Source organism: Bombina bombina, chromosome 4, assembly GCF_027579735.1.
Source record: "Bombina bombina isolate aBomBom1 chromosome 4, aBomBom1.pri, whole genome shotgun sequence".
Classification (NCBI taxonomy): domain Eukaryota; kingdom Metazoa; phylum Chordata; class Amphibia; order Anura; family Bombinatoridae; genus Bombina; species Bombina bombina.
Genome location: NC_069502.1, coordinates 446,596,288 through 446,618,921, shown reverse-complemented (window position 1 = coordinate 446,618,921; position 22,634 = coordinate 446,596,288). Strand labels below are relative to the sequence as shown.

Sequence of the window (22,634 nt, the reverse complement as noted above, 5' to 3'; positions counted from 1 at the left end):
ACACAGCCTAGATTCCATGATTTATATCAGTTTTGAAGGATAAAGTATATTTCTTCCTTAAAATTATAGAAATTCAAATTCATGGACATATTCTCTTTCCTATAGGCAGAGTTTGCAGTCTCATTTCTTAAGTTACTCTGTATATTGAGACACATTACACACTCAAAATTGGAGATTCCAAATGTAAGCAGTGCTGTTGCTGCATTTAATGGGAATCTGTGTGACATCTGTTTCATGGTTGGGTTGTGTATGCAATCAGGATTGCTCAAGAATGCTTCGCCAAAGGATGTTTTTTGCCAAAACTACATTTCCTTAAGACATACCTTCACGAATATGTTTCTATGCTTCTCAATACAAAGTGCTTAAGAGTGTTTTGCCTCATCAATGCAAAAAAAGGGTTCTATACCTGTCTATTTATGTCTCCATGTTTCTTTATTATACCTTTTAGGCATTTAAGAAGTATGTGAAATCGCAAACTTAATATGTAACTTATTAGTGAGATTGCTCAATAGGCAGAAATGGAGATCATAGACCTCAGATGCATATATACATGTTTTATTCACTGCTGTTCTTCAGTATTTTCTCAAATATACCATGGTATGCAACCATTTTTAGTTTATCTATTGGTTGGGCTTTCCACTTTACAATAAATGTTATGATGTTTCTTGTCATGCTTGTTGCAGACCTCAGATAAGAATGCATTCAAGTATATTAAGATCCTAATTTAAAATTTTCATTTTGAAGTAAAATCATTTTAAGGTGCAACAGTCAATGGTGAGCAAAGATTAGTGGTAATTAAATCATGTGTCACATTAATGTCTCGACTCATTTCTCTAGTAGCACTCCCTATGATCCTTCCTTTTGTCCTGCAGCTTTTTAATATGGCATGTGGCATGAAGTTTAGGAGTTTTATACCCAACTAAAAAGTAGGGTTTCAGTCACTGTTTGTTTTGACCCTCAATAAACAAAAAAACATTATCTTTAAGTGCTAGTTAGGGAACTAAGCTAGCATTTGTATTCTGAAAGAAATCGTTTGATACCTAATTACTTCCAAAGAAAGCCAAATGGCTTTGAGACATTGACAATTTTTTTGTAAGGGGACTTAATTTGTTACATCTAAAATAAGTCATTTAAAAAATGTATTAGGTTGAAAACCAAAGAAACCCAGATTTGTATATGCTGAAAAAAGAATTTTCTTTTAAAATTGAGGTGGGGGGGGGGGAGGGTAACTGTCCACCAAATTATTGTAAAAGTTGTCCTTATACGCCAGTGAGCACTTTGTTTCTAGGGATAAGCTGTGCATCAGCCTTCTCTTTCAAAATCAAGTTGAATAACTAGAATCTATTTTGTGTATTAAATTTAAAATATTTCTTTCAGTTGACCAGCAAATCAGCAGACATATTAGAGGAAAAAGAACAATTCTTAAATACTTTGGAACCTTGGATTATGTACATCGAGGCTTCTCATAGAAGAAATTAGTTATGATAATACGTGACAGACCCTACAGTATTAGAAGATAGTAGTTTGTGATCCCCCTTTTTCTCTGCTCCCCAGTTCTACTAGCACAATAGATGGTTTAGAAACGGACTCTAGAATATATTGAATATATTGAGTTAGGCCTTATGAGTATTCCATTTATATCTGTATAGATAAGTTAGGATTATCAAACTGCTTAATTGTGAGTTCTGATATCGAGTATGTACCCTGCATTGATTTAAATGTTAGTCATTGCTTAAACAGATACCTGTGACATTACTTTGTGTTTTTTTTTTTTTTTTATATAATTGTGAAAGCCGAATAAAAATTATTTAAAAAAATATATATATATATTTCTCCAACTTTTTCCATATGTAGATATTTTTTTCTTCTTCCTTCTCTAGAATGTCATGTTTAGGTTTTTTATTTTGCATTTATGTTACTCTTCATCTAATTATTTTTGCAATATCACATTTCCTCCTGCAGATTCTGGATGAGTGGTTTGGCCGTACTGTCATCTGCTCCTGCGTGAAACTGAGTTATGATCATGCACAGAACATGATTGAACATCCAGACAAACATTTTAGTGCCAGTGAGCTTCCCCCAGTATCTTCTAAGCACACCATCCAGGAAATCCACCAAGCTGTGCTAAACCTTCATCTTATTGCTAAAAACCTGCGAGCACAACGATTTGATGAAGGGGCCCTGAGACTGGATCAGGTATGTCCCTTTCCCTTTTGTTAGAACTGCTTTAAAAGTCCATACAAGTACAAACTTCAATTTACACTGGCGGCACATTTAGTTTTTCAAAAGAATAATGCTTACAGTATACATATATTAACTACAGTGCTTCTTATGCAGCCACATTCAAATACTGTGCTTGTTCTGAGAGCTGGGGTGGCACGTTTTGTGTCCGTGATTAATCTGTAATTCATTTGTGTTATATAAGTTACCACCATTTTTCTGAACACGTGTGTTGTTTAATCACATCTCTTAATATGTCCACAAGACAGTAGTATTAAAAGTAGACATGTTTTTGCTAATAAGCAAAAATGCTTCTCTTCAAAACTGTAATGCGGTCATGCACATTTCAATTGATCCAGCAGGTTAGTGCTCAAGGTGAAACATGTATTTTTCAAGAGAAACTGAGGTTTCATCTTTAGATAATACATATAGTGCTTCTCTTGTAAGATGTATTGAGTCCACGGATTCATCCTTTACTTGTGGGATATTCTCCTTCCTAACAGGAAGTGGCAAAGAGAGCACCCACAGCAGAGCTGTCTATATAGCTCCTCCCTTAGCTCCGCTCCTCCAGTCATTCTCTTTGCCGCTTAACTGCTAGGAAGGGTAAAGTGAGTGTGGTTACAAAAATGTTAGTTTTTATTTTCTCAAGCAAAAGTATGTTATTTTAAATGGTACCGGTGTGTGCTATTTACTCTCTGGCAGAAAAGAGATGAAGATTTCTGCAGGGAGGATGATGATTTTAGCACTTTGTAACTAAAATCCACTGCTGTTCTCACAAGGACTGAAGAGTACAGGAAAACTTCAGTTGGGGGAACAGTTTGCAGGCTCAACTGCTTTGAGGTATCTTCAGTCTATTTTTTTTCTAGACAGACTGTGTTAATTCTAGAAAAGGCTGACAATATCCCCATGAGGGAAGGGTAAGCTGTATTCAGAGACTTAGTAAGAATCCCAGCTTGCACAAAGGGCTCATTAGTTACTGGTGACACTGATAAGGAAAAACGTTTTTGTTATTATTGCAATAACGTTTTTTTTAGGGACTTTGAGGGGTCTTTGTGGCTTGTTTAAGGGTTATTAACCCACATGGCTAGTTTAGGAAACACACTGTTGTGTTTCTTTTAGGCCCCATGACATCGAGTGAGGTGGGAGGGGCCTATTTTCGCGCCTCAGTTGCGCAGTTTCTTTTCCTCAGAGACATCCAGCTGCTTCTCCATAGGGTCCTGCTGTGTTTGAGGGCTGTAAAGAAGTTTATTTCCCCACAAATCGTTCATAAAGGGCAGGTAGGCACCACAGCAGAGCTGTGGCAAAGTGCTGAATGTTTTTTACCGTTTTTTGACGTTTGTCAATCCGGTTTTTACATTAAGGGGTTAAATGTTTTTTTGCATAGCTGTGCAAAGTTACTAAGGCTTTATGATGCTACTGTAAAAAGTTAGTTGAGTTTTTTTTCTCTTAAAGGCACAGTACCGTTTTTTTCTAAGTATTATTTACTTTAAATAAAGTGTTTTCCAAGCTTGCTTGTTTCATTACTAGCCTGTTTAACATGTCTGACACTAAGGAAAATCCTTGTTTAATGTGTTTAGAAGCCATTGTGGAACCCCTTCTTAGAATGTGTCCCACTTGCACTGATATGTCTATAAATTATAAAGAGCATATTTTAGCAATGAAAAATATAGCAATAGATGATTCTCAGACAGAAGGAAATGAGTTTTTGACATCTAGCTCTCCCCAAGTGTCACAACCAGTAACGCCCGCACAAGTGACACCAAGTACCTCTAATGCGTCAAATTCATTTACTATACAAGACATGGCCACAGTTATGAATTGAACCCTCACAGAGGTTTTCTCTAAACTGCCTGGTTTACAAGCGTGACAGCTCTGGGTTAAATAAAGCTGAGCAGTCTGACGCTTTATTAGCCGTATCTGATATACCCTCACAATGTTCTGAAGTAGGGGTAAGGGATTTGTTATCTGAGGGAGAAATTTTTGATTCAGGAAAGACGCTCCCTCAGACATATTCTGACATGACGGCCTTTAAATTTAAGCTTGAACACCTCCGCTTATTGCTCAGGGAGGTATTAGTGACTTTAGATGATTGTGACCCCATAGTGGTTCCAGAGAAATTGTGTAAAATGGACAAATACTTAGAGGTTCCTGTTTACACTGACGTTTTTCCAGTCCCTAAGAGGATTGTGAATATTGTTACTAAGAAGTGGGATAAACCAGGTATTCCGTTTGCTCCCTCTCCTGTTTTTAAGAAAATGTTTCCCATATCTGACACCATGCGGGACTCGTGGCAGACGGTTCCTAAGGTGGAGGGAGCTATTTCTACTCTATCTAAGTATACAACTATACCTATCGAAGACAGTTGTGCTTTCAAAGATCCTATGGATAAAAAATTAGAGGGTCTCCTGAAGAAATTTTTTGTTCATCAAGGTTTTCTTCTCCAACCTATTGCGTGCATTGTTCCTGTAACTACTGCAGCTGCTTTCTGGTTCGAGGCTCTAGAAGAGGCTCTTCAGATGTAGACTCCATTAGAGGATATTATGGATAGAATTAAGGCTCTTAAGTTGGCTAATTCTTTCATTACAGATGCCGCTTTCCAACTGGCTAAGTTAGCGGCAAAGAATTCAGGTTTTGCCATTTTAGCACGCAGGGCGTTATGGCTTAAGTCCTGGTCTGCTGATGTATCATCAAAATCTAAACTTTTGAACATCCCTTTCAAAGGAAAGACCCTATTCGGGCCTGAACTGAAAGAGATTATTTCAGACATCACTGGAGGGAAAGGCCCTCAGGATAAAACAAATAAATTGAGGACCAAACAGAATAATTTTCGTTCCTTTCGGAATTTCAAGGGTGGTCCCGCTTCAGCTTCCCCTGCTGCAAAGCAAGAGGGGAATTTTGCCCAATCCAAGTCAGTCTGGAGACCTAACCAGGCTTGGAACAAGGGAAAACAGGCCAAGAAGCCTGCAGCTGCCTCTAAGACAGCATGAAGGGGTAGCCCCCGATCCGGGACCGGATCTAGTAGGGGGCAGACTCTCTCTCTTCGCTCAGGCTTGGGCAAGAGATGTCCACGATTCCTGGGCTTTAGAAATTGTGTCCCAGGGATATCTTCTGGACTTCAAAGACTCTCCCCCAAGGGGGAGGTTTCACACTTCTCAATTGTCTGCAAACCAGACAAAGAGAGAGGCGTTCTTATGCTGTGTAGAAGACCTACATACCATGGGAGTGATCTGCCCAGTTCCAAAAGCGGAACAAGGGCTATGGTTTTACTCAAACCTGTTTGTGGTTCCTAAAAAAGAGGGAACTTTCAGACCAATCTTGGATCTCAAAATTCTAAACAAGTTCCTCAGAGTACCATCTTTCAAGATGGAGACTATTCAGACTATTCCACCTCTGATCCAGGAGGGTCAATATATGGCTACCGTGGACTTAAAGGATGCGTATCTACACATCCCTATTCACAGAGATCATCATCAATTCCTCAGATTCGCCTTTCTGGACAGGCATTACCAGTTTGTGGCCCTTCCCTTCGGGTTGGCCACGGCTCCCAGAATTTTCACAAAGGTGCTAGGGTCCCTTTTGGCGGTTCTAAGAACGCGGGGCATAGCAGTGGCGCCTTATCTAGACGACATCTTAATTCAGGCGTCAACTTTCCAGCTAGCCAAGTCTCACACGGACATCGTGTTGGCTTTTCTGAGATCTCACGGGTGGAAGGTGAACATGAAAAAAGAGTTCCCTCTCACAAGAGTTTCCTTCCTAGGGACTCTGATTGACTCGGTAGAAATGAAAATGTTTCTGACGGAGGTCAGAAAATCAAAACTCTTAACCACTTGCTGAGCTCTTCATTCCATTCCTCGACCATCAGTGGCTCAGTGTATGGAGGTAATCGGTCTCATGGTAGCGGCAATGGACATAGTTCCTTTTGCCCGCCTACACCTCAGACCACTGCAACTATGCATGCTCAAACAGTGGAATGGAGATTATGCAGATTTATCTCCTCAACTGCATCTGGACCAGGAGACCAGAGACTCTCACTTCTCTGGTGGTTGTCTCAGGATCACCTGTCTCAGGGAATGTGTTTCCGCAGGCCAGAGTGGCTCATTGTAACGACAGATGCCAGCCCCAGTTAGGCTGGGGTGCAGTCTGGAACTCCCTGAAAGCACAGGGCTTATGGTCTCAGGAAGAAACTCTCCTCCCGATAAACATTCTAGAATTGAGAGCGATATTCAATGCGCTTCAGGCGTGGCCTCAGCTTGCTGCGGCCAAATTCATCAGATTTCAATTGGACAACGTCACAACTGTAGCTTATATCAATCATCAAGGAGGAACAAGAAGTTCCCTAGCGATGATGGAGGTAACCAAAATAATCCGATGGGCGGAGGATCACTCTTGCCATCTCTCAGCAATCCATATCCCAGGGGTAGAGAACTGGGAGGCTGATTTCCTAAGTCGTCAGACTTTTCATCCGGGGGAGTGGGAACTCCATCCGGAGGTATTTGCCCAGCTGACTCGGCTATGGGGCACACCAGAATTGGATCTGATGGCGTCCCGTCAGAATGCCAAACTTCCTCGTTACGGGTCCAGGTCCCAGGATCCCCAGGCGGTACTGATAGATGCTCTAGCAGTACCTTGGTCCTTCAATCTGGCCTATGTATTTCCACCGTTTCCTCTCCTCTCACTTCTGGTTGCCAGAATCAAGCAGGACAGAGCTTTGGTGCTTCTGATAGCACCTGCGTGGCCACGCAGGACTTGGTATGCAGACCTAGTGGACATGTCATCGGTTCCACCGTAGACTCTGCCATTGAGGCAGGACCTTCTAATCCAAGGTCCTTTCACGCATCCAAATCTAATTTCTCTGCGTCTGACTGCTTGGAGATTGAACGCCTGATTCTATCAAAGCGTGGTTTCTCTGAGTCGGTCATTGATACCCTGATTCAAGCTAGAAAGCCTGCCACCAGGAAGATCTATCATAAGATTTGGCGCAAATGTTTTTATTGGTGTGAATCCAAAGGTTACTCATGGAGTAAGATTAGGATTCCTAGAATATTGTCCTTTCTCCAAGAAGGTTTGGAGAAGGGATTATCAGCTAGTTCCTTAAAAGGACAGCTTTCTGCATTGTCTATTCTTTTACACAAGCGTCTGGCAGATGTTCCAGACGTTCAAGCGTTTAGTCAGGCTTTAGTCAGAATCAAGCCTGTATTCAAACCTGTTGCTCCACCATGGAGTTTAAATTTAGTTCTTAAAGTTCTTCCAGGGGTTCCGTTTGAACCTCTGCATTCCATAGATATTAAGCTTCTATCTTGGAAAGTTCTGTTTTTAGTAGCTATCTCTTCGGCGCGAAGAGTTTCTGAGTTATCTGCTTTACAGTGTGACTCACCTTATCTTGTTTTCCATGCAGATAAGGTGGTTTTACGTACCAAACCTGGATTCCTTCCTAAGGTTGTTTTTAATAGGAATATCAATCAGGAAATTGTTGTTCCTTCACTGTGTCCTAATCCTTCTTCAAAGAAGGAACGTCTGTTGCACAATCTTGATGTGGTTCGTGCTTTAAAATTCTACTTGCAAGCAACCAAAGATATCCGTCAAACATCTTCATTGTTTGTTGTTTATTCCGGTAAACGGAGAGGTCAAAAGGCTACGGCTACCTCTCTTTCCTTTTGGCTGAAATGCATCATCCGTTTGGCTTATGAGACTGCTGGACAGCAGCCTCCTGAAAGAATTACTGCTCATTCTACTAGAGCAGTGGCTTCCACATGGACTTGGTCTTCGCTTCATACTTTTTCCAAATTTTCCAAATTCGATACTTTTGCTTCTTCTGAGGCTATTTTTGGGAGAGAGGTTCTAGGGAGAGAGGTTCTACAAGCAGTGGTGCCTTCCGTTTAAGGTACCTGTCTTGTCCCTCCCTTCATCCGTGTCCTAAAGCTTTGGTATTGGTATCCCACAAGTAAAGGATGAATCCGTGGACTCGATACATCTTACAAGAGAAAACAGAATTTATGCTTACCTGATAAATTTCTTTCTCTTGTGATGTATCAAGTCCACGGCCCGCCCTGTCTGTTTAAGACAGGTAGTAGATTTTTATTTTAAAAACTTCAGTCACCTCTGCACCCTATAGTTTCTCCTTTTTCTTCCTAGCCTTCGGTCGAATGACTGGGGGGGCGGAGCTAAGGGAGGAGCTATATAGACAGCTCTGCTGTGGGTGCTCTCTTTGCCACTTCCTGTTAGGAAGGAGAATATCCCACAAGTAAAGGATGAATCTGTGGACTCGATACATCACAAGAGAAAGAAATTTATCAGGTATGCATAAATTCTGTTTTTTCTGGAAACTGTACACTTTAAAACTGTTAAAAAATGAAATAAAAAATAAGTATGAAAAAAAAAAGTACTGTAATTGTGAAGACTTGAGGTTAGACATGTTTTACTTATAAGCTATCTACAACAATCAAACTTGTATGCTTTTCTCTTCTGAGTGGATATTGGCCTAAATGGTAGAAAAAAATGTATAAATGTCTTCGTATGAGGCTGTTTAAGGATTTTCAGATCCAAGTTTAAAAAATGTATATACTACATTCCAAATCAAACGGAAGAAAAGAGAAGTGTTGCATGACAATTGTTCTTGCCTATTGCATATCTTTGCTCAGGTAATGACAGCTGCCTTGACTCAATGCTATGCTTTTCATTACAGAGTCCAGCAGCACGTCTGCACAAGTCTGTTACTGAAAATTCATTTTTAGGATGACCTCATCACACTAGCTAAAAGAACTGTTCGCTTCCTCTTTTTAATAAACTCTTTGTTGCCAGTTGTACAGAGCAGCATCCTCTGGCTCCTAAAGGAGTGATTTAAATTTGGGGAAAAGTTGTTTTTTCATTTCTTTTAATAAACAAAATAATAATAAAAGTTTTGTGTGTATATATATATAACGCTATGAAATCTTGTAACACTGTACCAATAATATATATATATATATTTGTATCATTATTGTTATATATATATATATATTAATTTTACTTATTTCTCAAAATACACAAGCCAATTTATAAGTAAACGCTTGTAATTTTAAAAAATTGGTTTTCTTCTTATCTACTTGGAAATGGGGACTTTTAATTAATACTGTCTGCTCACAATGATGGCCTTTTGTGGGATTGAAATAAGTGGAAGCTCAACAATATTCAGTTATTAGAAAGCATTGTACTAGCTGAACAATACTGTACAGTGAACACTCTTGGGAATTCTGTCACATTGTGTGCGATCTGCCTGCCCACATAATAGCACAGGTGATGCATTATTGTGTTTCCTTTCTGTGATTGGTTAGGTGTCAAAATCTAGACGGTAAAAACCATAAATGTAATGAAAATTCCCTATATGAGGAAGGTCTTTCACAGTAATTATTTTCCCTTTTTCACGTTTTATGTCTATTTAGAATAGATCTCATATATTTATTTTACACTTGCTGCTTTCAGTGTGGTCACTAAAGACACAAACAAAAATATGCTTACTATTACTTTTTTTTATCCCAAGTATGTGCAAGATGCAAATTTTTAAAAGTGACCACAAGCTTGATGTGAATTAACCTTCGTACGTCACACAGTGAAGCTAAACTAGAATTGTCTCTAGTTCAATGTAAGGTCCAGGTGTGACGTTAAGTATTACACCCTTTTAAATTTAAGGAGCCTGATATTTTTTTTAAATTAGAAATAGTATATATATATTATTATAGTTACAAGCCTTACAGCAACTGACAGACAGTAGACATGTAAGCATGAGACTAAGGGAGCGGACTTAGTAGTGGTCTGGGGACAGAACTGAGCGCAGAGATCTCACCAGTAAGCTAGCAGCCTGCTGTGATGTCATTAAAGGTACAGCCAGCTGGAGAGATCTCTGCTCCTTTAGTTTTCCCGTCTGCAGTCTCCAACAGCTATTGAATGTGTGGGTTGTGTGTGGTGACTTCTGGTGACAGACTCAAGTTTGGCAGCAATTTGTTAGGCCTCTCAGCCTCAGCAGTGTGTGTGGTGCACTACCACAAAAAATACATTGATTTAAAAAAGCCCATTTACGAGCCAAAACTTCCTATCTGTCTGTGCTTGACTTCATTTTTAGGAAAAGTTCACTATTGATTGTGAGTCTATACACCTGCAGCCTGCCAGATGCCGACATACTGTGCAGGAAATCAGGGTAGCAGGATGAAGATAGGCTTGTAACTATAATAATATATATACTATTTCTAATTTAAAAAAATATATCAGGCTACTTAAATTTAAAAGGGGGTAATAAATTACTCCTTAAAGGGTTTTTATTTTTTGTTAAAAAATATTTGTGGCTCCTTACCATATATGGGTTAACTGTACAAGTACATCTTTATAATAATTTACTTCTTATCATAGGGGTTTACTTAAAAATATTTTTGGCTCCTTACTATTGGGGTTAACTGCAAAACTTTATAATTTTTCTCCTTATAATAGTGGTTTTATAATTATTTGTGGCTCATTACCATAAGGGGTTAACAGTAAAAGTTTTAAACTTTATAATTTTTGTACTCCTTACCATAAGTGTTTTATTCTTAAAAATGTTTGTGGCTCCTTACAGTCTAGGTAAAATTAAACTGTCAGGATTCAGATAGCACATTCAATTTTAAACAACTTTCCAATTTACTTTTATCATCAAATTTGCTTTGTTCTCTTGGTATTCTTAGTTGAAAGCTAAACCTTGTTAGGCTGATATGCTAATTTCTAAGCCATTGAAGGCCATCTCTTATCTGAATGCATATGACATTTCTCCTGTTAAGTGTGGTCAGTCCACGGGTCATCATTACTTCTGGGATATTAACTCCTCCCCAACAGGAAGTGCAAGAGGATCACCCAGCAGAGCTGCTATATAGCTCCTCCCCTCTACGTCACACCCAGTCATTCTCTTGCACCCAACTAATAGATAGGATGTGTGAGAGGACTGTGGTGATTATACTTAGTTTTTGTACCTTCAATCAAAAGTTTGTTATTTTAAAACAGCACCGGAGTGTGTTGTTCCTTCTCTGGTAGAATTTGAAGAAGAATCTACCTGAGTTTTTTGTATGATTTTAGCCAGCGTAGTTAAGATCATATTGCTGTTCTCGGCCATCTGAGGAGTGAGGTAAACTTCAGATCAGGGGACAGCGGGCAGGTTAACCTGCAAAGAGGTATGTAGCAGCATATTATTTTCTGAGAATGGAATTGACTGAGAAAATTCTGCCATACCGATATAATGTAAGCTCAGCCTTAAATGCAGTAGTAGCAACTGGTATCAGGCTGTCATGTATGTATATTTACACTTCAGTATTCTGGGGAATGGCACTTCACTGGGATAATACTGTATGCATAAGACTTTAGCCTAACTTGCAGTGACTAGCAACAGGCTTTCTAATGACATTTCATTTATTTGATGTTAAACGTTTTTGCTGGCATGTTAAATCGTTTAATTATTTGAGGTACTGGGTGAAAAATTGTTTTGGGCACTGTTTTTTTCCACTTGGCAGTCGTTTTATTTAATTTAAGACAGTTTACTGATCTCCCTCACTGTTGTGTGTGAGGGGGAGGGGCCTATTTTGGCGCTTTTGCTACGCATCAGAAAATTCAGTCACAGGTCTGTTTTCTTCCCTGCATGATCCGGTTCGTCTCTACAGAGCTCAGGGGTCTTCAAAAGTTAGTTTGAGGGAGGTAATCACTCACAGCAGAGCTGTGAGATTGTGATTGACTGTGATAATGTAATAGAATTTGATGTTATAGTTTCTCAAGTTTATTATTTCTCAACTGTCATAACTTTTTTTCTGTGCTTCTTAAAGGCACAGTACGTTTTTCATATTATTTGTAAATTGCTTTGAAAAGTATTTCCAAGTTGCTAGTTTAATTGCTAGTGTGTTAAACATGTCTGACTCAGAGGAATATCTCTGTGCTATATGTGCTAAAGCCAAAGTGGAGCCCAATAGAAATTTATGTACTAATTGCATTGATGCTACTTTAAATAAAAGTCAATCTGTACAAATTGAACATCATTCACCAAACAACGAGGGGAGAGTTATGCCGACTAACTCGCCTCACGTGTCAGTACCTGCATCTCCTGCTCGGGAGGTGCGTGATATTGTAGCGCCGAGTACATCAGGGCGGCCATTACAAATCACATTACAGGATATGGCTAATGTTATGACTGAAGTTTTGGCTAAATTACCAGAACTTAGAGGTAAGCGTGATCACTCTGGGGTGAGAACAGAGTGCGCTGTTGATAATAGGGCCATGTCTGATACTGCGTCACAGTATGCTGAACATGAGGACGGAGAGCTTCAATCTGCAGGTGACGGTTCTGATCCCAATAGAATGGATTCAGACATTTCTAATTTTAAGTTTAAACTCGAAAACCTCCGTGTACTGTTAGGGGAGGTATTAGCAGCTCTGAATGATTGTAACACCGTTGCAATCCCAGAGAAATTATGTAGGCTGGATAGATACTATGCGGTACCGGCGAGTACTGACGTATTTCCTATACCTAAGAGGCTTACAGAGATAATTACTAAGGAGTGGGATAGGCCCGGTGTACCCTTTTCCCCCCCTCCTGTGTTTAGAAAAATGTTTCCAATAGACGCCACCACACGGGACTTATGGCAGACGGTCCCTAAGGTGGAGGGAGCGGTTTCTACTCTGGCTAAGCGTACCACTATCCCGGTGGAGGATAGCTGTGCCTTTTCAGATCCAATGGATAAAAAATTAGAGGGTTACCTTAAGAAAATGTTTGTTCAACAAGGTTTTATATTGCAACCCCTTGCATGTATTGCGTCTGTCTCGGCCGCGGCCGCTTTTTGGTCCGAGTCCCTGAAAGAGACTCTTGACTCAATAACTATAGATGAGATTTCAAACAAGCTTAAAACACTTAAGCTAGCTAATTCATTTGTTTCAGATGCCGTAGTACATTTAACAAAACTTACGGCTAAGAATTCCGGATTCGCCATTCAGGCACGCAGAGCACTGTGGCTAAAATCCTGGTCAGCTGACGTTACTTCTAAATCTAAATTACTTAACATACCTTTCAAAGGGCAGACCTTATTCGGGCCCGGTTTGAAAGAAATTATCGCTGACATTACAGGAGGTAAAGGCCATGCCCTGCCTCAAGACAGAGCCAAACCTAAGGCTAGACAGTCTAATTTTCGTTCCTTTCGTAATTTCAAGGCAGGAGCAGCATCAACTTCCTCTGCTCCAAAACAAGAAGGAGCTGTTGCTCGCTACAGACAAGGCTGGAGACCTAACCAGTCCTGGAACAAGGGCAAGCAGGCCAGAAAACCTGCTGCTGCCCCTAAGACAGCATGAATCGAGGGCCCCCGATCCGGAAACGGATCTAGTGGGGGGCAGACTTTCTCTCTTCGCCCAGGCTTGGGCAAGAGATGTCCAGGATCCCTGGGCGTTAGAGATCATATCTCAGGGATATCTTCTGGACTTCAAATCCTCTCCCCCAAAAGGGAGATTTCATTTGTCAAGGTTGTCAACAAACCAAATAAAGAAAGAGGCGTTTCTACGCTGTGTACAAGATCTTTTACTAATGGGAGTGATCCATCCGGTTCCGCGGTCGGAACATGGACAGGGGTTTTACTCGAATCTGTTTGTGGTTCCCAAAAAAGAGGGAACCTTCAGGCCAATCTTGGATTTAAAGATCCTAAACAAATTCCTAAGAGTTCCATCGTTCAAAATGGAAACTATTCGGACAATCCTACCCATGATCCAAAAGGGTCAGTACATGACCACAGTGGATTTAAAGGATGCTTACCTTCACATACCGATTCACAAAGATCATTACCGGTATCTAAGATTTGCCTTCCTAGACAGGCACTACCAGTTTGTAGCTCTTCCATTCGGATTGGCTACGGCTCCAAAAATCTTCACAAAGGTTCTGGGTGCTCTTCTGGCGGTACTAAGACCGCGAGGAATTTCGGTAGCTCCGTACCTAGACGACATTCTGATACAAGCTTCAAGCTTTCAAACTGCCAAGTCTCATACAGAGTTAGTACTGGCATTTCTAAGGTCGCATGGATGGAAGGTGAACGAGAAGAAGAGTTCTCTCTTTCCACTCACAAGAGTTCCCTTCTTGGGGACTCTTATAGATTCTGTAGAAATGAAGATTTACCTGACAGAAGACAGGTTAACAAAGCTTCAAAATGCATGCCGTGTCCTTCATTCCATTCAACACCCGTCAGTAGCTCAATGCATGGAGGTGATCGGCTTAATGGTAGCAGCAATGGACATAGTACCCTTTGCACGCCTACATCTCAGACCGCTGCAATTGTGCATGCTAAGTCAGTGGAATGGGGATTACTCAGATTTGTCCCCTACTCTGAATCTGGATCAAGAGACCAGAAATTCTCTTCTGTGGTGGCTTTCTCGGCCACATCTGTCCAGGGGGATGCCATTCAGCAGGCCGGATTGGACAATTGTAACAACAGACGCCAGCCTACTAGGTTGGGGCGCTGTCTGGAATTCTCTGAAGGCTCAGGGATCATGGACTCGGGAGGAGAGTCTCCTGCCTATAAACATTCTGGAATTGAGAGCAGTTCTCAATGCTCTTCTGGCTTGGCCCCAGTTAACAACTCGGGGGTTCATCAGGTTTCAGTCGGACAACATCACGACTGTAGCTTACATCAACCATCAAGGAGGGACAAGAAGCTCCCTAGCGATGATGGAAGTATCAAAGATAATTCGCTGGGCAGAGTTTCACTCCTGCCACCTGTCAGCAATCCACATCCCGGGAGTGGAGAACTGGGAGGCGGATTTCCTAAGTCGTCAGACTTTTCATCCGGGGGAGTGGGAACTTCATCCGGAGGTCTTTGCCCAAATACTTCGACGTTGGGGCAAACCAGAGATAGATCTCATGGCGTCTCGACAGAACACCAAGCTTCCTTGTTACGGGTCCAGATCCAGGGATCCGGGAGCGGTCCTGATAGATGCTTTGACAGCACCTTGGACCTTCGGGATGGCTTATGTGTTTCCACCCTTCCCGATGCTTCCTCGATTGATTGCCAGAATCAAACAGGAGAGAGCATTGGTGATTCTAATAGCGCCTGCGTGGCCACGCAGGACCTGGTATGCAGATCTAGTGGACATGTCATCCTGTCCACCTTGGCCTCTGCCTCTGAGACAGGACCTTCTAATTCAGGGTCCTTTCAAACATCAAAACCTAATTTCTCTGAAGCTGACTGCATGGAAATTGAACGCTTGATTTTATCAAAGCGTGGATTTTCTGAGTCAGTAGTTGATACCTTAATACAGGCTAGGAAGCCTGTTACCAGAAAGATTTACCATAAAATATGGCGTAAATACTTATATTGGTGCGAATCCAAAAATTACTCATGGAGTAAGGTTAGGATTCCTAGGATATTGTCTTTTCTACAAGAAGGTTTAGAAAAGGGTTTATCCGCTAGTTCCTTAAAGGGACAGATTTCAGCTCTGTCCATTCTTTTACACAAACGTCTGTCAGAGGTTCCGGACGTTCAAGCTTTTTGTCAGGCTTTGGCTAGGATCAAGCCTGTGTTTAAAACTGTTGCTCCACCATGGAGTTTGAACTTAGTTCTTAATGTTTTACAGGGTGTTCCGTTTGAACCCCTTCATTCCATTGATATCAAGCTGTTATCTTGGAAAGTTCTGTTTTTAATGGCTATTTCCTCGGCTCGAAGAGTCTCTGAGTTATCTGCCTTACATTGTGATTCTCCTTATCTGATTTTTCATTCAGACAAGGTAGTTCTGCGTACTAAACCTGGGTTCTTACCTAAGGTGGTCACTAACAGGAATATCAATCAAGAGATTGTTGTTCCATCTTTGTGTCCTAATCCTTCTTCGAAGAAGGAACGTCTTCTACACAATCTAGATGTAGTCCGTGCCCTGAAATTTTATCTACAGGCAACTAAGGATTTTCGACAAACGTCTTCCCTGTTTGTCGTTTATTCTGGTCAGAGGAGAGGTCAAAAAGCTTCGGCTACCTCTCTCTCTTTTTGGCTTCGTAGCATAATACGTTTAGCTTATGAGACTGCTGGACAGCAGCCTCCTGAAAGAATTACAGCTCATTCTACTAGAGCTGTGGCTTCCACTTGGGCCTTTAAGAATGAGGCTTCTGTTGAACAGATTTCCAAGGCTGCAACTTGGTCTTCTCTTCATACTTTTTCCAAATTTTACAAATTTGACACTTTTGCTTCTTCGGAGGCTGTTTTTGGGAGAAAGGTTCTTCAGGCAGTGGTTCCTTCCGTATAAAGAGCCTGCCTGTCCCTCCCGTCATCCGTGTACTTTAGTTTTGGTATTGGTATCCCAGAAGTAATGATGACCCGTGGACTGACCACACTTAACAGGAGAAAACAAAATTTATGCTTACCTGATAAATTCCTTTCTCCTGTAGTGTGGTCAGTCCACGGCCCGCCCTGTTTTTATGGCAGGTCTAAATTTTTAAATTATACTCCAGTCACCACTGCACCCTTTGGCTTCTCCTTTCTCGTTGGTTCTCGGTCGAATGACTGGGTGTGACGTAGAGGGGAGGAGCTATATAGCAGCTCTGCTGGGTCATCCTCTTGCACTTCCTGTTGGGGAGGAGTTAATATCCCAGAAGTAATGATGACCCGTGGACTGACCACCCTACAGGAGAAAGGAATTTATCAGGTAAGCATAAATTTTTTTTTTTTACAGCTAGATGGTGTTAGTTCATGTGTGTCATATAGAGAACATTTTGCTCACTCCCGTGGAGTTACTAATGAGAGGGCTCTTATTGGCTAAAATGCAAGTCTGTCAAAAAAACTGAGATAAGGTGGCAGTCTTCAGAGGTTTGTATACAAGGTAATTACAGGTGTAAAAGGTATATTAATATAACAGTGTTGGTTATGCAAAACTAGGAAATCCTATATAATAATAGGCTAAGTATGTTTGTCCAAAGCTGTCATGCGCAGTAGAGACTGCACAAGGACAAACATACCTAGCCTTGAACAGCACAGATAGTGGTCCGAAGCGGCCGTGATGGGGGGCATGACCGGTTGGGAGCATGCATGATGGGGGCGTAGCCAGGCCGGAGCGTGCGTGATGGGGTTTGACTGATGTGAGCATGCATGATGGGGGCGTGGTCATGCGAATGTGGGCATGGCCAAAGAGCTCAAAAGATGGGGAGAGACAGAGCAAAAGAGGGGGGAGACAGAGCAAAAGAGATTAAAAGAGGGGGGAGAGAGATTAAAAGAGGGGGGAGGGAGAGAGTAAAGAGGGGGGAGGGAGAGAGCAAAAGAGGGGGGAGGGAGAGAGCAAAAGAGGGGGGAGGGAGAGAGCAAAAGAGGGGGGAGGGAGAGAGCAAAAGAGGGGGGAGGGAGAGAGCAAAAGAGAGGAGGCAGAGCGCAAAAGAAAGTGGGAGAGAGAGGGAGCAAAAGAGAGAGGGGGAGAGAGAGAGCGCGCACAAAGCAAAGGGGAAGAGAGTGCAAAAGAGAGGGGGGAGAGAGAGCAAAAGAGAGGGGGGAGCACAAGAGAGGGGGGAGAGGGAGCAAAAGAGGTGAGAGAGAGAGCAAAAGAGGGGGGGAGAGAGAGCAAAAGAGGGGTGGGGAGAGAGCAAGTGGTGGGACCGCTGTACTTCAAAAAATGGCCTGTGTTCATGGGATTTAGGACTAGTGGTTAATAAAGGGATTATCTATCTTTTTAAACAATAACGATTCTGGAGTAGACTATCTCTTTAATAAAAAAATATCCAGTCATTTTATATTTTTAATTTTTTGAAAAAAATTATTAAACAGATCATATTTTTTAATATATAAAAATAAACACACATTTCATATGTATACATAGAAATGGCATTAAAGAAGTATAAAGTGCACCTGTAAGAAAGGAATTTCCATCTATCACAAAGACCTGTGCATCAGACTCTGATATAAGCATCTAGCTCACCATAAACAACTTTTTTTAGGCATAATTAACTTAGTGAAAAAGAAAAACAGTTAACTGCAACTGGGGGTTCTTTTACACTGTCTAGTTTTAGGTCCATGGATTGTACATCAAAGCTACTCCAGGTAACATTGAAGTCCAGATTTGCATGTGCACGTACCATAACAGAAGCTATAATTTTGCATATGTTTGCACCTCATGCTTTAGGTCTGTTGCACAGTGATTTAGAGAAGGCTACATTTCTTTCAGTATTGACTGACACATCCAATAGTAAGGAAATATTTCCTGTGCCTGTCAGGTGTTTTCATTACAAAATATTAGCACTAAAAAGCATTGCCTCGTGAAACATCTACTATTGTGAGTCATTGCCTAACCAAAAATGGTCTAATAGAAAAAGTTGTTGGATTGTGTGCAGATAACACTCGCTCTTAATTTTGGAGGTACATAAAGGAAAGGCTAAAGCAATGTTTTCACCAAACTGCAGATTAAACTTGAGCATGCAAGCCACATCATCTACAATACTGTTGGAGCAGCTAATCATATTTTGTCTGTTGATGTAGAGATGATCATTTCAAATAAATATTTACAGTATATATATATATATATATATATATATATATATATATATATATATATATATATATATATATATATATATATATATATATATAATATATATATATATATATATATATATATATATATATATTCTTTCATACAGGTGGTTAGAGTCCACAATCCATTACTCCTGGGAATTACTTTTCCCTGCCACTAAGAGGAGGCAAAAATTATCAAACCCCAAGAACTCATTTGTCCATTTTCAGATAGACTTAGTTCCAGCAGTAGCATCTGTCTATCATCAATGGGGAACTCTGTTTCCTAGTCATAAGGTAAGTATTGGGAATTATTTCCTAGGCAGAATTCAACTGTTGTTAATTTCTGCTGTTCATATTCCTGGAGTGTACAACTTGGTAATAGATTTTATTAGTCATTAGTCCTTGCATCCAGGAGAGTGGTCTTTTTATCTGGTTTTCTTTATTAGATAGTGGTTCTTTGGGGTCTCCCAGAGTTAGATCTGACGGTCTCTAGGTTTAATCTCTAACTTTTCAGGCACTGTGCAAGGTCCATGGATTCTCAAGTAGTGTTTGTAAATGTTCTGGTAGTTTTGTGGTCATTTTACATAGCTTATATTTTTTCTACCTCTGGTACTTCTTTCCAGAGTGGTTGCCTAATCAAATTAGAGGGAGTTAGATCTGACGGTCTCTAGGTTTAATCTCTAACTTTTCAGGCACTGTGCAAGGTCCATGGATTCTCAAGTAGTGTTTGTAAATGTTCTGGTAGTTTTGTGGTCATTTTACATAGCTTATATTTTTTCTACCTCTGGTACTTCTTTCCAGAGTGGTTGCCTAATCAAATTAGAGGGAGAGTTAGTGATTTTAACTACTTCGACTTGGTTTCGCAGAGTTTGGTATGCAAATCTATTTCAGAGGTCCAGTTAACCTCTTTGGTCTCTTCCTTTTGCATCCAGATGTTTTGGTCTTAAGGTCTGTTTTTTCATACAGGTCTCAAATTTCTAAGCTTAGTTGCATGAAGATTGAATTAATAGTTTTAAAGCAGAGAGGGCTCCCTAATTATGTGATTAAGACTGTAATACAGGTTTATGAGCCTTTGCCAGGAAGTTTTATTGTAAGATTTGGAGGATCTTTATTTTTTGGTGTAAGAATCATGTTATTTCTCTTGTAAGGTGTATCCAGTCCACGGGTTCATCCATTACTTGTGGCATATTCTATTCCCAACAGGAAGTTGCAAGAGGACACCCACAGCAGAGCTGTCTATATAGCTCCTCCCCTAACTGCCACGCTCAGTCATTCTCTTGCAACTCTCGACAAGAAAGGAAGTATCAAGAGATATGTGGTGACTTAGTGTAGTTTTACCTTCAATCAAGAGTTTGTTATTTTTAAACGGTACCGACGTTGTACTGTTTTACTCTCAGGCAGAAATTAGAAGAAGAATTCTGCCTGGAGGTTTGATGATCTTAGCGGTTTGTAACTAAGGTCCATTGCTGTTCTCACACATAACTTATGAATATGGGAAAACTTCAGTTGGGGGAACGGTCTGCAGATTACCTGCTTTAAGGTATGTTCAGTATTTTTATTTCTAGAGAAATGAATAAGTTCTAGAAAATGCTGACAGAGCCTTGTGTATTTGAGGTAAGCCTGATGCAGTGATTTAACAGTGACTGGGATCATGCTTACATAACAGTGTAATATTCATGTTAATATTCATATTGCTTAGTGACAAAACGTTACATGATTTCATAAAATAGGACGCTTTTTTCTCTGAGGGAGATAAGTCTTTATTTGGGGCCTAGCTTCCACATGGCTAGTCAGATACTCCTAGGAGTACTTTCTTAGGGCCCCTCTGACATCCAGTACATGGTGGGAGGGGCCTATTTTAGCACTCTAACTGTGCAGTTTTAATTCAGACTGAGACATCCAGCTTCCCTAGAAGAGTCCTCTGGCATCTGAGAACCATTTTAAAGGGGTTATTTCTGCACAAAATCGTATTTAAGGGCAGGTAGGAGCCTCAGCAGAGCTTTTAACGTTTTTTTTAACGTTTTTCAATCCGGTTTGGGGCCTAAGGGGTTAATCATCCATTTGCAAGTGGGTGCAATGTTGCCTTAGTCCCTTACTCACACTGTAAAAATTTCAAAGATTTTACTGTATTTTTTCACTGTTTTGCAGTTGAAGTGCTAGTTTTTTTCTCTTAAAGGCACAGTAACGTTTTTGTTTAATTGCTGTTTCACCTTTATTAAAGTGTTTTCCAAGCTTGCTTGTCTCATTACTAGTCTGTTAAACATGTCTGACATAGAGGAAAATCCTTGTTCAATATGTTTGGAAGCCATTGTGGAACCAAATGTACTGAAAATTCTATAAACTATAAAGACCATATTATGGCGCTTAAAGATTTATCTCCAGGGGATTCTCTGACTGAAAAGAGGGAGATTATGCCATCTAACTCTCCCCATTTGTCAGAACCTATAACTCCCGCTCAAGTGATGCCAAGTACATCTAGCACGTCTAATTCTTTTACCTTACAGGACATGGCGGCAGTTATGAATGCTACCCTCACAGAAGTATTCTCCAAACTGCCAGGGCTACAAGGAAAGAGAGACAGCTCTGGGGCTAGAACTAATACAGAGCTTTCTGTCGCTTTATTGCCTGTGTCCGATATACCCTCACAATACTCAGAAGCCGAAGCAGGTGAGCTTCTATCTGTGGGTGACATTTCAGACTCAGGGAAGGCGTTACTTCAGTTTGATTCTGAGATGACAGCGTTTAAATTTAAGCTTGAACACCTCCGCTTATTGCTTAGGGAGGTTTAACGACTCTGGATAACTGTGACCCCATTGTGGTTCCAGAGAAATTGTGTAAAATGGACAAATACTTTGCAGTGCCTGTTTACACTGATGTTTTTCCAGTCCCTAAGAGGTTTTCAGAAATTATTACTAAGGAATGGGATAGACCAGGTGTGCCGTTCTCTCCCCCTCCTGCTTTCAAAAAGATGTTTCCCATAGATGCCACCATACGGGACTCGTGGCAGACGGTCCCTAAGGTGGAGGGAGCAGTCTCTACCCTAGCTAAGCGTACAACTATCCCCATCAAGGACAGTTGTGCTTTCCTAGATCCTATGGATAAAAAATTGGAGGGTCTCCTTAAGAAAATTTTTATACATCAAGGTTTTATTCTCCAGCCTCTTGCATGCATTGCCCCAGTTACTGCTGCAGTGGCCTTTTGGTTTGAGTCTCTTGAGGAGGCTCTACAGGTGGAGACCCCATTAGACAATATTCTAGACAGGATTAAAGCTCTCAAGTTAGCTAACTCCTTTATTTCTGATGCCATTTTTCATTTAGCCAAGCTAACGGCTAAGAATTCAGGTTTTGCCATTTTGGCGCGTAGGGCGCTATGGCTTAAGTCCTGGTCAGCAGACGTTACTTCAAAGTCTAAGCTTCTTAACATCCCCTTCAAGGGACAGACCCTATTCGGGCCCGGTCTGAAGGAGATCATTTCTTATATTACTGGAGGTAAAGGTCACGCCCTTCCTCAGGATAGGTCCAATAAGTTAAGGACCAAATAAAATAATTTTTGTTCCTTTCGAAACTTCAAGAGTGGCGCAGCTTCAGTTTCCTCTAATGCAAAACAAGAGGGAAATTTCGCCCAGCCCAAACCAGTCTGGAGACCTAACCAGGCTTGGAACAAGGGGAAGCAGGCCAAGAAACCTGCGGCTGCCTCTAAGACAGCATGAAGGAGTAGCCCCCGATCTGGGACCGGATCTAGTGGGGGGCAGACTTTCTCTCTTTGCCCAGGCTTGGGCAAGAGACGTCCAGGATCCCTGGGTATTAGAGATTGTTTCCCAGGGATATCTTCTGGACTTCAAAGCTTCATCTCCAAAGGGGAGATTTCATATCTCACAATTATCTGTAAACCAGATAAAGAGAGAGGCATTCTTACGTT

At 40.9% G+C, this 22,634-nt stretch overlaps 1 protein-coding gene across 1 annotated transcript in view; it reads left to right on the top strand.

The window, feature by feature from the left end:
- The window catches only part of DIS3L2 (DIS3 like 3'-5' exoribonuclease 2), a 1,626,200-nt gene that overhangs the window by 1,215,638 nt on the left and 387,928 nt on the right, over nucleotides 1-22,634 (top strand). Inside the window, exon 15 of the mRNA XM_053711913.1 lies at nucleotides 1,963-2,196. Coding sequence (XP_053567888.1) covers nucleotides 1,963-2,196 — 234 coding nt within the window. The remainder of the gene's footprint in view (nucleotides 1-1,962; nucleotides 2,197-22,634) is intronic.